The 13,816-nt window shown below is 37.3% G+C and overlaps 1 protein-coding gene across 2 annotated transcripts; it reads left to right on the top strand.

Annotated features, from left to right (window-relative positions):
• The first annotated feature begins 278 nt into the window (after positions 1–278).
• LOC105940357 lies at positions 279–12,922 on the top strand. 2 transcript variants are annotated; one of them, XM_036149419.1, is made up of 12 exons: positions 279–502; positions 7,550–7,879; positions 8,523–8,864; positions 9,037–9,141; positions 10,884–10,943; positions 11,684–11,734; positions 11,869–11,892; positions 12,062–12,235; positions 12,320–12,367; positions 12,444–12,503; positions 12,631–12,660; positions 12,754–12,922. In XM_036149419.1, the coding sequence occupies exons 1-12, from the start codon at positions 433–435 to the stop codon at positions 12,810–12,812; spliced, it is 1,353 nt and encodes a 450-aa protein (XP_036005312.1). In that variant the 5' UTR covers positions 279–432; the 3' UTR covers positions 12,813–12,922. The 2 variants fall into 2 exon arrangements, with proteins under 2 accessions (XP_036005312.1, XP_036005313.1); XM_036149420.1 differs by lacking the exon at positions 8,523–8,864.
• Positions 12,923–13,816: the final 894 nt, after the last annotated feature.

Genomic DNA, 13,816 nt, shown 5'->3' with positions numbered 1-13,816 from the left:
GATTCAACCAGTGTTGCGAAACTGCAACTGCTGTCAAAGAGAACTGTGACGGTGAGACTTGAAGGACAGGTTTCTTGTTAGATGAAGCTATCTAAACATCACATTGTACCTTTCATTCGGTCTGCCATCACAAGGTCCCTCACTCAGGAAATGTCAGCAAGCTTCAACAGGAAGTGATGGCAGTTGTTTTCACTTTAGGTCCCTTTCGCACTACCTGCTCTGTTTAAAATGCAAACTATAAAAGTTGAAGGTCTTGTATGATCATTAAGGTTGGAAAGTTGAAAGTGGTGGGAATCAGTTGTCCAGTGAATCTCTGCAAAAGTAGCTAGATGACTAGGCAATGAAAAGAGCGGTGGTGGGCTTGTGGTTTTGTCCCATGATGCTCAGAGAAGTTAAAACAGCCTCAACTTGCTACTGTTAACACGGTGAGAAATGCTGACGATGAAAGCTGACAAGGGAATTCTCTTTTTTGCCCTGTGGCTTATAAGTGTCTCTTCAAATGGTAAGTCCTTTTTTAAATATCAAAGCATAAACAGTTTGAATCGTTTAATCAGAAAAACAATGCCTGGGTACCGCTTTAACGATTTCATTTACCTTTAAGTTTCCCCTGAAATCTTAAAATATCCTCTGACAGCGAGACCAGTGTATGTTTGAACAGAAGAAGTTCTTGCCTGGTTAAACACATCCCACACGTGCATTTATCTGAGCTCCGAAGGTGGGGATTTCAATTTGAAAACGTCTCGCATTACATCCAAATCACCAGTGTTCAGTTGTTAAGATGATTAAATTGTACACCAGATGAGTCTGTTCATTGACTCTTTTCAGGGTTAACTCCTTAGAACGGGTTTTCTATACTTGAGGCTTTAGTGAATTGATCATCTCTTACACAAGAAACAAGGATTCCCTCTAACAGATTTATGCTGTATGATTTATATGTGTTAGAAATAAATAATTTGCTGAGAGTAGCTTCATAGTCAGATGTCTTACCAATGATGGAAAAATGGCTTCAGCAGGGGGGAAAAAGACTGTTTAAACTATTATAACCTGATCAATGTTTTATGAAAACGTGTCCTTCCAACGTTGTGGACCACCATTTTTTAAAGAGGACATGGTCTTGAGTAAAATAAAATGTGAATAACCATCTTTGGTTAGATTATTATTGAAAAAAAAATACACATTGGTTTTCACAGTAATGTTTTTAATTGTAAAAGTAAAGGGGTTTCGATATACACAATGCTAAGAGCGGTCAAAACGAGCAGCTGTATAGCTTTAAGAAGACCAGTCATTCAAGTTAAACACAGACATACAGAAAACTCAATTTTTATAGAAACAATATAGCTTCAAGTGTGAAAGAAAGAGAAGCAGATGTGGTCTGATAGGTCCAGATTGCTCTAAATCAGTTCTCATGTTTGTCCATTAGTACCTCACATTTCGTACCTATGCACTGTAATTCTGTCCCTTCCTACTTTCATTTCGTTTCCATGAAGAAACCATTTTGTACACGTGCTGAAACCATTGCATAGTTAACTGTTGTGTCTGAATTATGTCGATAAAATGCAGTTTAAGAGCTTGAATTTCACATGTACTTCAGTTTATCATTTAGATGTTTTATCTGAAAATGTATTATACTTCATCTGTTAATTTTGATAAAATTTTGGCCCAGTGGCTCTTATAATAAAATTATACATCAAAACCCAGGATCTAACTAAAATTACTCTAAGTGACCTCTTGTGGGTTTATATTATTATTACAGCCCAGAACCTGTTTAATATTCACCATTCAAGTCTGTTGGGTTTATGATATCCTCTGGGGTTGATAAAATAAATTAGAATATTATTGAAAAGTTTGTTTATTTCAATAACTAAATTCATTAAATGAGACACATTAGGCGGATTAACTACACTAAAACCTTTATTTGGGTTAGTTTTGATTTTCGCGTACAGCTAATGAAAACATGACATTTAAAATGATTACATTGCATCAGACAGCAACAAAAATGATCAGTGCAACCAAGAAATACAAACATTAGAAAACAAACTTAAAACCAGTCAGAATTAATTTTATCAAAACAACAATCCCAAAAAAAAATCATAATAGGATTAGTTTAAGAGCTATGAAAACTATCATCTGAAAAAGTGTCAGAGTTTCATGGGGTCAAAGCAAGCATACTGTGACCAATAAGACAAAGCAATTAAATAATTAACCCCGGAGAATTAAGTAAATGCAAAATGAAAAGACAATACAGAATATGGAACATCAGGTAATATAACCACCAATCTTTAAGAGATAAATTAAAACTATGCACAGTTTTATCAATTGTTGTACTACAAGTCAGAAGATAGGGGAAAAGGAGAAGCTCAAACAGCATTTTTTTTGATCGGTAACAATTCCAGATATTACCAGAGAGGAGACAAATCAATCCATTAACACACAATTATCTATTGAAAGCAATATGAGAAATGAAAGTGCCTAAACACCTGGATCAGATTGGCTGCCGATAGAAAGTTATGAAGTATTCAAAAATAAATGGGTGCAGCCACATCTGGATGTGTACTAAGAATCTTATATATCAGGACCTCTTCTTCCAGACTTGCTAAGATTATTTACAATAACTCTTATATTAAAACCCAATAAACCACCAACTAAATGCACATCCTAGGCACTCACTAGGAGACTAGACAAATATTTACCAAAACTGGTCAATCTAAGGTAATCTCTTGTCAAAAGACCTTACTTTATCTATGATTGGACAAATCAAAAATCATTAAATTTTTACCCAAATTTGTTTATTTTTTCCAGATTCTTCCACTGACATTACCAGCTTCATTTCACCATAACTTAAGCTAATTATTCACTAAATATATTTGGAATAACAGGAAAGCAAGTTGCTGTATGTGCGTTATGAGAGGGGAGGGGTAGTATCAGATGATACTATTTTGCTGTCCAGCCAGTAGCAGCTGCATTCTGTGTCAGATTTGTACAGAATCACACACAGCCCGGTAAGCATTGAGCAAGAATCACCTCCAGAACTGGTGATGTATACTTTTCTATATTCCAGTTGTACAAATGCCTAAAAAGGCAAAAAAAAATCTTAAAAAATTAAGTTTAGACGAAAGTTCAAGATAGAAGATTCACACACTTCGCACGTGCATCCACTGATTGCCTCGTTGAGCGTCTGCGCGCTAGCCAACCTTTGTCACGTTCTCATCCTATAATCCCAAAAAAAATGCTTATAAGGCTTTCCACCCATGGATTCTCCGGCTCTTCAGCTGAGCTTCGACCCTCCTCAACGCCATCTCCTCCTTCATGCTCACAAGCTTCACCTGACCACTTCTCCCCTATGGCCTCAACCACCAGTGTCCAGATCCCAGGAGGGAAGACTTCACTAATCCTAATCCTAAAATGACCATCCAAACTCATACATCTTCTGCCAGGGTCCGAGCACCAAAGAACATTTCTAATTTATGTCAATAAGTTTCTCTAGTTGCCTCTGTGAGTCTTCCAGATTGAAATACAGATGCAGTCTAGCATGCTGCACACAAGCACCTAGGAGACTTTCCAACACTCTTCCAGTTCAGGTGTTATTTATATTTTTGCTCCTGGTAAAAAGATGGAAGGTTCACATTATGGCATGCAAAGGGCATTCAGAAAGTTAAAGGTTTATATATGGATGGAGTGTTTCCTACCTGTGATGAAATATGTGAAAAATCTAAAATTCACCATCATCTTAAAGGAAGTGGAATGAGGTTATATTATCTTAAAAAAAATTTGGTATGTGTTCAACTCATTCACAATGCAAATCCAAGTTAGATAAAACATTATTTGAGGGAATAAAATTTCAAAGAATTGTCTGCTAAATAAAAATCAATAACCTTTGGGACACTTGATTTTTATTAATGTAATTATTTCTCCAGAAATAATTGAGCAGCCAATTGACCGGAAATGATTTGTTGGAGCACATCTGGGCCAGGTGGCCATTAGCTTGATGGATTAATCTTAAATTACATAAAACACCATTAAATCGACATCAATATTCCCATTAATGCTGTGCTAACACTCATAGCACTATCGTAAGATGGCAGAGCGAGATGAAAACAAGCATAATGTTCGGTAAGCTGCGATTCAGCTGTGGAGGACCAAGCATGGGGATCTCTACAAGGCAGTGGTATGGCTTGGCTCCCGGGTCAGCTTTCTCCTGCACAGTTTAGAAAGATCACCGCTGCTTTGATTTTGATTCACAGAAAGCAGACAGTACTTAGCTTGGTCCAGCCGGCACATGTTGGCGGGTCTCCGAACCCCATTTGGGCCCACGGTCACTTTGTCCTACCTGTGTAGAGCCCTCACAAGGGCCCATGATAAAGAGGAGGAGAGAGCCTCTCCAATGTGGCTGCCATTTATTTTAATAAAAACTGATACGGTAACAGGCTTAAATGGACACATTACTTTTGAGTGCAAATCATAACATATTATTGGACAGAGAAATACTCAGAATAACAGTGATTTTATGTTAGGTATATACTATTTATTTCGCCCTAAAGGATAAACAAGACGGCTTGTATAAAATAAAATAAAATAAAAAAAACATGTCAAAAGGAGCACAACCTAGATCTGGTCAAATGGTACAGTAAGGCAAGGCAAGGCAAGGCAAATTTATTTATATAGCACAATTCAGTACAGAGACAATGCAAAGTGCTTTACATGATTAAAATATAGGAAAATAAAACAGAATAAAAGCAAGCAGGAATAAAATGAAGAAACAAAAAAGAACATTAAAAACAGTTGGACTAAAAAAAGTTGAACTAATAATGTTTCAGTAGAACAGTTTAATTAGAACAGTCAAAGGTAATCCTAAACAAATGTGTTTTTAATCTCGATTTAAAGGAACTCAGGCTTTCCGCGCTTTTACAGTTTTCTGGAAGTTTTTTCCAGATAAGTGGAGCATAGGAACTAAATGCTGCTTCTCCGTGTTTGGTTCGTGTTCTAGGTATGCAGAGTAGACTGGAGCCAGAAGACCTTAGTGGTCTGGAGGGTTGATACACTGATAACAAGTCTGTGATGTATTTAGGTGCTAGGCTATTTAGGGATTTATAGACTAACATAATTATTTAAAGTGTATTCTCTGAGAAACAGGGAGCCAGTGTCAGGACTTTAGAGCTGGGGTTATGTCCTCTACTTTCTTAGTCTTAGTGAGGACGCGGGCAGCAGCGTTCTGGATCAGCTGCAGCTGTCTGATCCACTTTTTAGGCAGGCCTGTGAAAACACCGTTGCAGTAATCAATTCGACTAAAAATAAATGCATGGATTAGTTTTTCCAGATCCTTCTGAGACATTAGTCCTTTAATCCTGGAAATGTTCTTCAGGTGATAGAAAGCCAACCTTGTAATTGTCTTTAGATGCTTTAAATAGACAATAGGCAATATATAAATAGTAAATAGACAATTTTAAAAATAGTCACCAATTTGGCCAAAATAACAAAAATGAATTACCATATCAGTAATAATCACAAACTGAGAAACTAAGAATGGTAAAATGGAAAACGGCTTTTACTGGTAAAGCGCTTTAACTAGTCTGACAACTCCAAAGCGCTTCACACTACGGTCATTCACACATTCACACACACATTTACACCCTTACGGTGGTAAGCTATGTTTGTAGCTGCAGCTGCCCTGGGGCAGACTGACAGAGACAAAGGCTGAAGGTATAACAAGCTTCAACTTTCATAGCTCAGAAGAATAGTCCATACCTAACTTTAAATTACCAGGGGACTTAAGGTAACATTTGCTGGGGGGGTGAGGGGGATAAGGGTCAGATGGTCCTCAAAGGGATACCCCCCCCCCCCCCCACACACACACACACACACACACACACACACATACACACACACACACACACAAACACAAACTCTCTCTTTATCTTTATCAGCTCTTGGATGATCTCTGGGTAGGGAGTGGAATTGTAGACGAGGGCACAATTTCACCAAATCCTCTCGGCTGTGCCACATCACTTCTATGGTGCTTTGCATACTTGCCGTATGTGGCCCTTTGTGCGGTCATCCATGAGGGTGAAGATAAAGCATTTGGTTTTCTGGCAATCACACTTGCAAATGATCTGTCGTGTGTGCCGTGTGCAGGGTAAATAATGGATGTTTATAACATATGGGTGTTGGTTTCTTTTCTAAAGGCGATGCTATTCTGTTACTGGTATTACAGTAATAGGGTTGTAAATCAATGCTAATGTGGGAGTTTTTGCTCAAACGTACATGCTAGCTGTGCTAGCTGCTATGTGACCTACTAGTCAAGATCAAACACTGATAGTAACATGTCTTTTTCTGACGATATAATGATTATCATCTTTACTTGTCATTGCAATACACATTCCAAAGAAACGTGTCCTGTATAACCCTTACCTTGGAGAGTGGTGGGTTGCAGCTGTGCAGTGCCCAGGGAGAACCAGAGCAGCAATCTATGGGAGTGGAACCCAGAACTTCGAGGGAGAAAGCACACTATGTACCAGGATGTCTTCCTTTGAGCAACACACTCCATTATGGTTGAAAACATTGAAAAAATATGAGAAATAGTTATGGTCAGAGCAATTGGTTTCAGAGGATTCACTGGCATAAGTTACCAGATAAATCTGCATAAATCAATACACTAGAAAATCTATTTTATATAAGCTAAATGTAATTTAATTTGTATACATAAAATTATTAATAAAGGCTCAATCTGTTGTTCATTTATTGAACAGAAAAAAATCACATCAATCCGTCAATGAGTCAGCAAAGACAACCAACACCAGATGAATATTTGCTTTTAGTTTCCATTTTCCTGTTTTATTTTGTTTACATTTTCCTACATTTATTCCAGCTGTTTTTATTTTCCATTTTTAATCATGTCTAGCATTTAGCTTAACACCTTGTACTGAACTGTGCTATACTAATAAATTTGCCTTGCCTAGATGGTCGCACACTATCCGGCAAAGCGTAAACGTAACATCTGCAATTCAAGTATTTTGATTGGACAATCCAAGTTTGGGGCCACAGGATTTGTGCCCCACAGCTGTCTACTCAGAGCTACTGCGATTTCAGATGTTCATTATTTAAACAAACGTTGGGTCAGCCCCAATATCAAGGCGCCTCACTATGTTCGCCACACGAACATAGAGCTCCATCTATCCATCCATCCATTTTCCAACCAGCCTATTAAGGGTCACGAGGGGTGATGGTGCCTATCTCCAGCTGTAAATGGGCGAGAGTTTCCCTTTCAGAAAAAAAAACTTCTAATAATTTAGTTCAAATAATTTAAAGAAGTGACACGCCGACATCTAACTCAAAAAGTTGAGTGCATGCTAAGCAGAAGGTAGTCTTTAAATAAAGTGAATTAGTTTTTGTTTTAATGAAATATTATTTACTCTCGCAAACAGCAAAAAGTGACCTTTACACAAACTATTGTAAAACACATCCCTTCTGTCATTAATTCTACATTTTTATGTACGCATGAGTTTGTTGGTGTTAAGGTCTTTGCCTTTTGATGGAATTGTTCTTCTTCTTTCAGGTGAAGAAGTCTGTAAGAAACATGAAGTCACAGCTCTACTTGGCTCTTCTGCGCTCTTATCATGCAACTTTTCATCAAATGACGACAAATTGGTCACATGGACTCAACGGGATCAGGGAGATGAACAAGATTTGAACCTGGTCCAACTCTGGCCAAATGGGCGCATTAAGTTTCTGGACCCCAGAGACGGCCGTGTGAAAATATTTCCTATTCAGGTCTTAGGGGGCAACTACTCCATCCTCATTGATGGGCTCCAACTCTCTGATATGGGCTCTTACAACTGCAGGGGAGGCAATGAATGCTATGAAGTGAAGCTGTCTGAAGACAAAGGTATGCTGTTTTTCTCAGGGCTCCCGGACTATTTCTCTGTCTTCTTTCTTTCTTTCTTTCTTTCTTTCTTTCTTTCTTTCTTTCTTTCTTTCTTTTTCTCTGAGATAATTTCAAAAGAAGCATCAAAGTAATAAGAAGAAATAAATATTACGAATCCCTTTAGGAAGATGATTGTCTTTATGTTTTCTGTTTCTAAAGTAGAAACAGTTATTTTGATTCATTTTTATTGCATAAATTGTTTCCTTTATCACAACTATAAGTGGAGTGTGTTTCTCTTTTTGATGTTTTAATGAAAAAGTATTTATGACGTCTACAGTAATCCAAAAACAAACACTGGTTCTTTCTGGACATTAGCTAGTCAGTCTGTTCGTATCATGTCGAACTTCATTTGATATTGTCTACAGATTTACCATTTTTATTCTAAAGGTTTTCACGACTGACAAAACAATCTCAACTAAATTTCTAGAGTTTGTTTGCGATTGCTATGTTTGAGATTTGTTTGAGATTGTCTTTTGACAGATTGATTCTTGTACTTATGTTTTTAATGTTTAGTTTTCAATGGCAATTTCTTATCATTCACATTGTTTAACTGTTTATTTGAAGTACTCTAAGCTTATGTTTAGTGATGTTTTTCTCTATTCAGGTGAGCTGTTCTCTGAAGACTCTTGTGGTAAAGATTTTTGCGAGACATACGAAGTCCCAGCAACACTCGGCTCTTCTGTGCGCTTACCGTGCTCCCTTCACACGACTGCCTTTAATTGGGTCACCTGGGGTCGCATCAATGAGGGGGAAGTGGTCCGTCTTTCCTCTGACAGACGTGTTCAGTTTCTAGACCCCAGATCTGGTCGAGTCAAAGCCTTTCCAAACCAAGTCTTGTTGGGGAACTACTCTATTGTCATCGATGAGCTAAAGCTCTTTGATCTGGGGTCGTACTGCTGCAAGCAGGGGAGTAACTGTTTTCGAGTGGAGTTGCTTGAAGACAAACGTATGTAACCTTCCAGTTTCTCGCTCTTGTCAATACAGCCTGTGAAGAGATACGCATTCTCTTCCTTTCTCTGGTCGCAAACCTCAAAGGCCAAACACAAGACAGAGGCCCAATGAATAAGCTGCTGTTTCCTGTAAAGCCCATCCTTACGAAACCACATCTTGTTGTGCAGGTACACTGAGCCCAGCGACGCAGCTGCTGATCTTCATGTGTGCTGGTTTTGCTGCCTTAATGCTCCTCAGCCTTTTCGGCTACCTCTGCTGGTTGAAATGCACATGTGAGTAGTTCCGTGCCTGTCGCATTATGTACATAATAAAGTTGCTACAACACTAAAACGTCAAAGTCGATACGATACTAAGACAAATACCATTTTCTATATGGTAGAACCTTTTTTTGAAGGCACACGGTTCTTTCTACTTAAGATAGGGAAAATTATCAATTACAACAAGACTATATTTTAAGATGAAATCAATAAGTAGAGTAAATGTCAGCTCTTATTTTGGAAATATATTAAAGTGTCACTTTGACAAAACAGTAGACAAGATAACATTTAGTATACTTAATATTTATTATGGAAGTATATACAACTTGTGAAACAATTTTCTTTTCTTGTAATTACTTATCCTTGGTGTGTCATTCAGTGCTTAAATTTGCCTGTAAATTACCTGTTAATAGAAATAAATACTAACGAGTAACAAATAAAGTGTCTATGCTGAAATAAACAGTTTCAAAACTAACATGTCTCTGGACATATTTACAGTAAATATGGATCTGATCCATGCACATTTATTCAGCAGCAGCCCTGTATAATTTTTGTCTTTATAATAATTTGGCATAATATTTCCTCTAGTGATCAACTACAGCAGCAGGGTAGGTTGCTCCAGGTTCATACCTTTTTTTCTGCGCCACTATTTTGTGACCTTTACCTGTGTTGTTATTAGTCGGCTGATTAACAACTTCCTGAAATAATTTGGACCACAGTAATGGTGCACATTGCAGAAATTTGCACATAGGAAGCGCATCTCGACATGGAGCTCTCACCAACAGAACCCCATCAATAGGCTGTCTGCGAAGCTCATATTAATACAGACAGTGCTAGCTTATGCTGTCCAGGAGGACTATTACGTGACTGGTTGCAGATACAGGAGCTTTACTGACCTTTCTAAGTTGCACTTAAACATCAGAGTCACTTGTAGCATGAGCTTGTAACATTACTTTGGCTTTTTTTCTCTCCCTGTCCAATTGGCTCATAGGGAAAGTACCTCTGAAAAACAATTTTGAGTTTGTTTTGCTAAGGAGGGTTATGTGTGTTTTGTTTTTTATGGCTGTTCTCAACATGTTAGCAGAGTTTAAAAGGTCCAGCAGCAGTCAATTTTTTGGTCGGGTAATACACTTCAGGTATGGAGGGCCTAATGTCCTTTTTCCATTAGTACCAACTCACTTTTTGACTTTTCCATAAGTGACGGTCATTAGCAGCCTTTACTATTTTAGTACCTGCTTTGATGTGATTCCAAGTGCTCCAAGATAGCCAACTTGTTACACTTGGTGACTAGAGCAACTTCAAAATAAGAATCAGAGCCACCATATTAAAACACACACACACACACACACAGCTGCTGAGTATTATCATTAGATAATGAACTAAGATCTAAGCGCCCAAATCAACACATTTTTGGGTGGTGTAGAGGAAAAAAGTTACATTGCTATGTCACTGTGCCTTCATTGGTGTGGTACTCAGTTGTATGGAAAGCCACTTGTGCAGAACTGAATCAAGCCGACCCGTACAGAATCAAATCAATGGGTCACTATAGAAGAGGGGCATAAGTGTCTTTTATAGAGCAACTATTTAGGCAAATCAGAATTAATCAGTTTGTATCGACTTTGACACAAATGAGTATTGAATGGTTTATCAATGGTTTGAATCACTTATTTTTCTGGTACTGATTATATCGATGATGATTATGGTTAATAGAATGAGCAGCTTGGATACTTAATACATGACTATGTTTCTTTTTTCAGGCTTTGAAAACAAAAGTAGGCCCAATGGTGCAATCATTACTGTTAGTGAAAGAATTGAAGGTATGTATTCTAAAAAAAAAAAGATAGTGTTGATTGTGTACAGTTTTCCTTTATTTTATTGTGCTGTAAACCCTGACCTCTAGTGTTAAAAAACTAAAATGTCTCCTTTTCAAGCTCTCAAACCCCATTAACTTTTCAGCTGAAGATATAAGCAGACAGAAATAAACAAGTTGGCTTGTTTTTTTTATTTTTATTTTTTATTTATGTTTTAGTCTAGATAAGGACCAAGTCATCAGCATATATATCCAATATTGTTTATTCCTATTAGTCAAAGTCAATACCATAACTATATAATAATATAAGTAAGCTAAAATATAACTGAATGCTGGAGAGATAATGTAGCATCGTGGGTGCAACACGTTTAGTATAGCTAATTGTGAGAAATGTGTTATCTATGCTATAGTCAAATATGATTTGATCAATTAAATATATATGACATTTAGCCAGAAATGAGTAATAAGGACCTTGCAAATGACTACCAAAAAACTTTGTCATAATAAAAACAGATGACCTTACATGACTTAGAACATTTAATTTAGATTTAGTGTCTTCTAGAAAACATTAAGAGGTTTTTTCTTTCTTCCCATAAAACCAGATTTGTTGAGAATCTAATTAGAGAGTAGTTTATAAGTTTAAATTAAACTGTAAGAAAAATGGCAAAAATCCTAGTTTTTAACATTTTGAAATATGATGTTTATCCTCTAATAATATACATCTCTCTGTAATATGTGTTATTGCAGGTCCTAGTGCTCCACCACAGGAAGTAGACGGAGTAAATGGACCTCAGATAGGTGAAGACATGTCACAATCTCTTTATTTATTCTTATGGTTAAAATCAAAATAGGAAAAGCAGTATATTAATCTATTACAAAAATATTGGAAAAGCACAAACCTCTCTATATCTGTCTGCTTCCTTTACCATCAGGTCTCAACTATGGTCTTGTTTATGGTGAGTTCAGACATCTCTACCTTCTTCTTTGTCTGAATCAGTTTTATTTCCCTTGCATATTTTGTTACAAATGCCTCTACAAAAGCTAGCACTCCTTAACAACCTGGTGACGTGTGCATTATTTCGTTTTGTTGTTATTGGATTTTTTTCCCCCACCTACAAACAATAGAAAATGATGACCAGTACGTAAACCCCATCGGAAATCCTGGTGGCCAACCAGGAGTTCAGCAGCATCAGGATGGGAATCAGCCATATCACAGTGGGATTGGAATTTATCCAAACCTTGAAGAATTCAAGTTTGAAAGAGCGGAGAGTCAAAGGACAAAGCAGAGATTTCACATAGGTGCTTTATTATTGTCACTTTTCCCAGCATTGGTGACTTCTGAATTGAGGCTGGATGGAATAATTGTCTCATCTCTCTCTTTAGAGCTCATGAACAGGCTACGGCAAGCCAGTTTCAATCGGCATTTCTATGGTAATGCTTAAATATTGAATCATATTTTATCCCTTTGCATCTGCCGGGCGCATTACTCATCTGTTTTCCAATACAGCGAACCAGGGGGAGATCCGTAAGCAGCAAGCCAAGGCAGCACAGACAGAGAGAAAAAGAGGTATATGACTGGCTTTCTAATAATTTCATTTTTGATCATCTACATAATCAGAATTCCTCATTTGTGTGAGAAAGAATCGTGTTCCAGCAGTCACTCATCTATGTGTTGGTCTGCTCTGACTGTACAGCTGGTGTGGGCAGAAGGAAAGCCAACGACTGTGAGTGACGACTTCATCTGTGGGTCATGTTAGCGATGAAATGATTGCCTGCACTCTGAACAGCTCTCCTCCTTTTTCCGCTCTCCCTCTCAGCGTGTGAATACAAAAACCCCATTTACAACAGGAGCACGGACCATCTCGACCGACTCTAGAAGACTCACGGGTCTAAACACCGTTTCACATTGACAGGCTTTGCCTGATGATGCTGTTTTTATGCCTGACTACATTGTATTTTTCTGTGTATTTTACATTTATGAAAGCTTTTTTAATAAAAAAAAAAACTATACAAATAGCATGGATACATATTTGTTTCATGATATCCTTTCTAATTTAATTATAATTTCGTGTTACAGAGTTTTGGGTTTCGGATGCTTCAAATGAATAAGACTCATGTAGGATGTAGGAGTTTGGACTCTCAGCAAGTTGTGCAGTTCTTCCCCTATTCTTGTGTCTAAGTCTTTGATGCCTTCTGTTGGTTGGAAGATGCAAAGATGGATATTTTTTCTGTCCAAATTAAACAGGGATGCACCATAGCAGCTAGTAGTAATAATAATAATAATAATAATAATAATAATAATAATAATAAATTATAATGCACTTTACATTTCAAATAAAATCTCAAAGTTAAAGGAGGTTAAAAACAGTTTCCAAAGTATAATAACAATTAAAACACAATAAAACACCATAAACCCAAAATGGAAATCATAAGTGTTAATGCACTTATATTAGACGCCCGTCTAACATCAATAGTTTGGTGGGAGTTTAAATGAGTCTTCAAAGCAAAAAAAGACCACCTTTCTTTTTTAGGTTTAAAGCTTGTGGGCTTCTGTGTCAAAAGTAGGTTTTCCAGTTCTCCTTCCTGAAAGACCTGGAAGTGGAGCAACTTAGTGGTAGCTTTGCACTATTCGTTGCTACACTACGTGGTGTAAGGTCACAGACATTTCTTATGTAAAATAAATTGCACACTGATGCTATGAAGTTATTACCATGACTCCTGTCCTTAACCTGATTGCTTATATTTATTTTATTTCAAACACATGTCCACTGCACTTCTGTAACTGACCTCTTCATTCAGCGAAAATGTCCTTTATTTTTGCACTGGTTACCAGTTCATTTCAGGATCAATTTTCAAATGCTGACTTTAAATGTCAGGGCT

Source organism: Fundulus heteroclitus, chromosome 18, assembly GCF_011125445.2.
Source record: "Fundulus heteroclitus isolate FHET01 chromosome 18, MU-UCD_Fhet_4.1, whole genome shotgun sequence".
In the NCBI taxonomy this organism is placed as follows: Eukaryota; Metazoa; Chordata; class Actinopteri; order Cyprinodontiformes; family Fundulidae; genus Fundulus; species Fundulus heteroclitus.
This window is presented reverse-complemented; position numbering and strand designations above follow the sequence as displayed.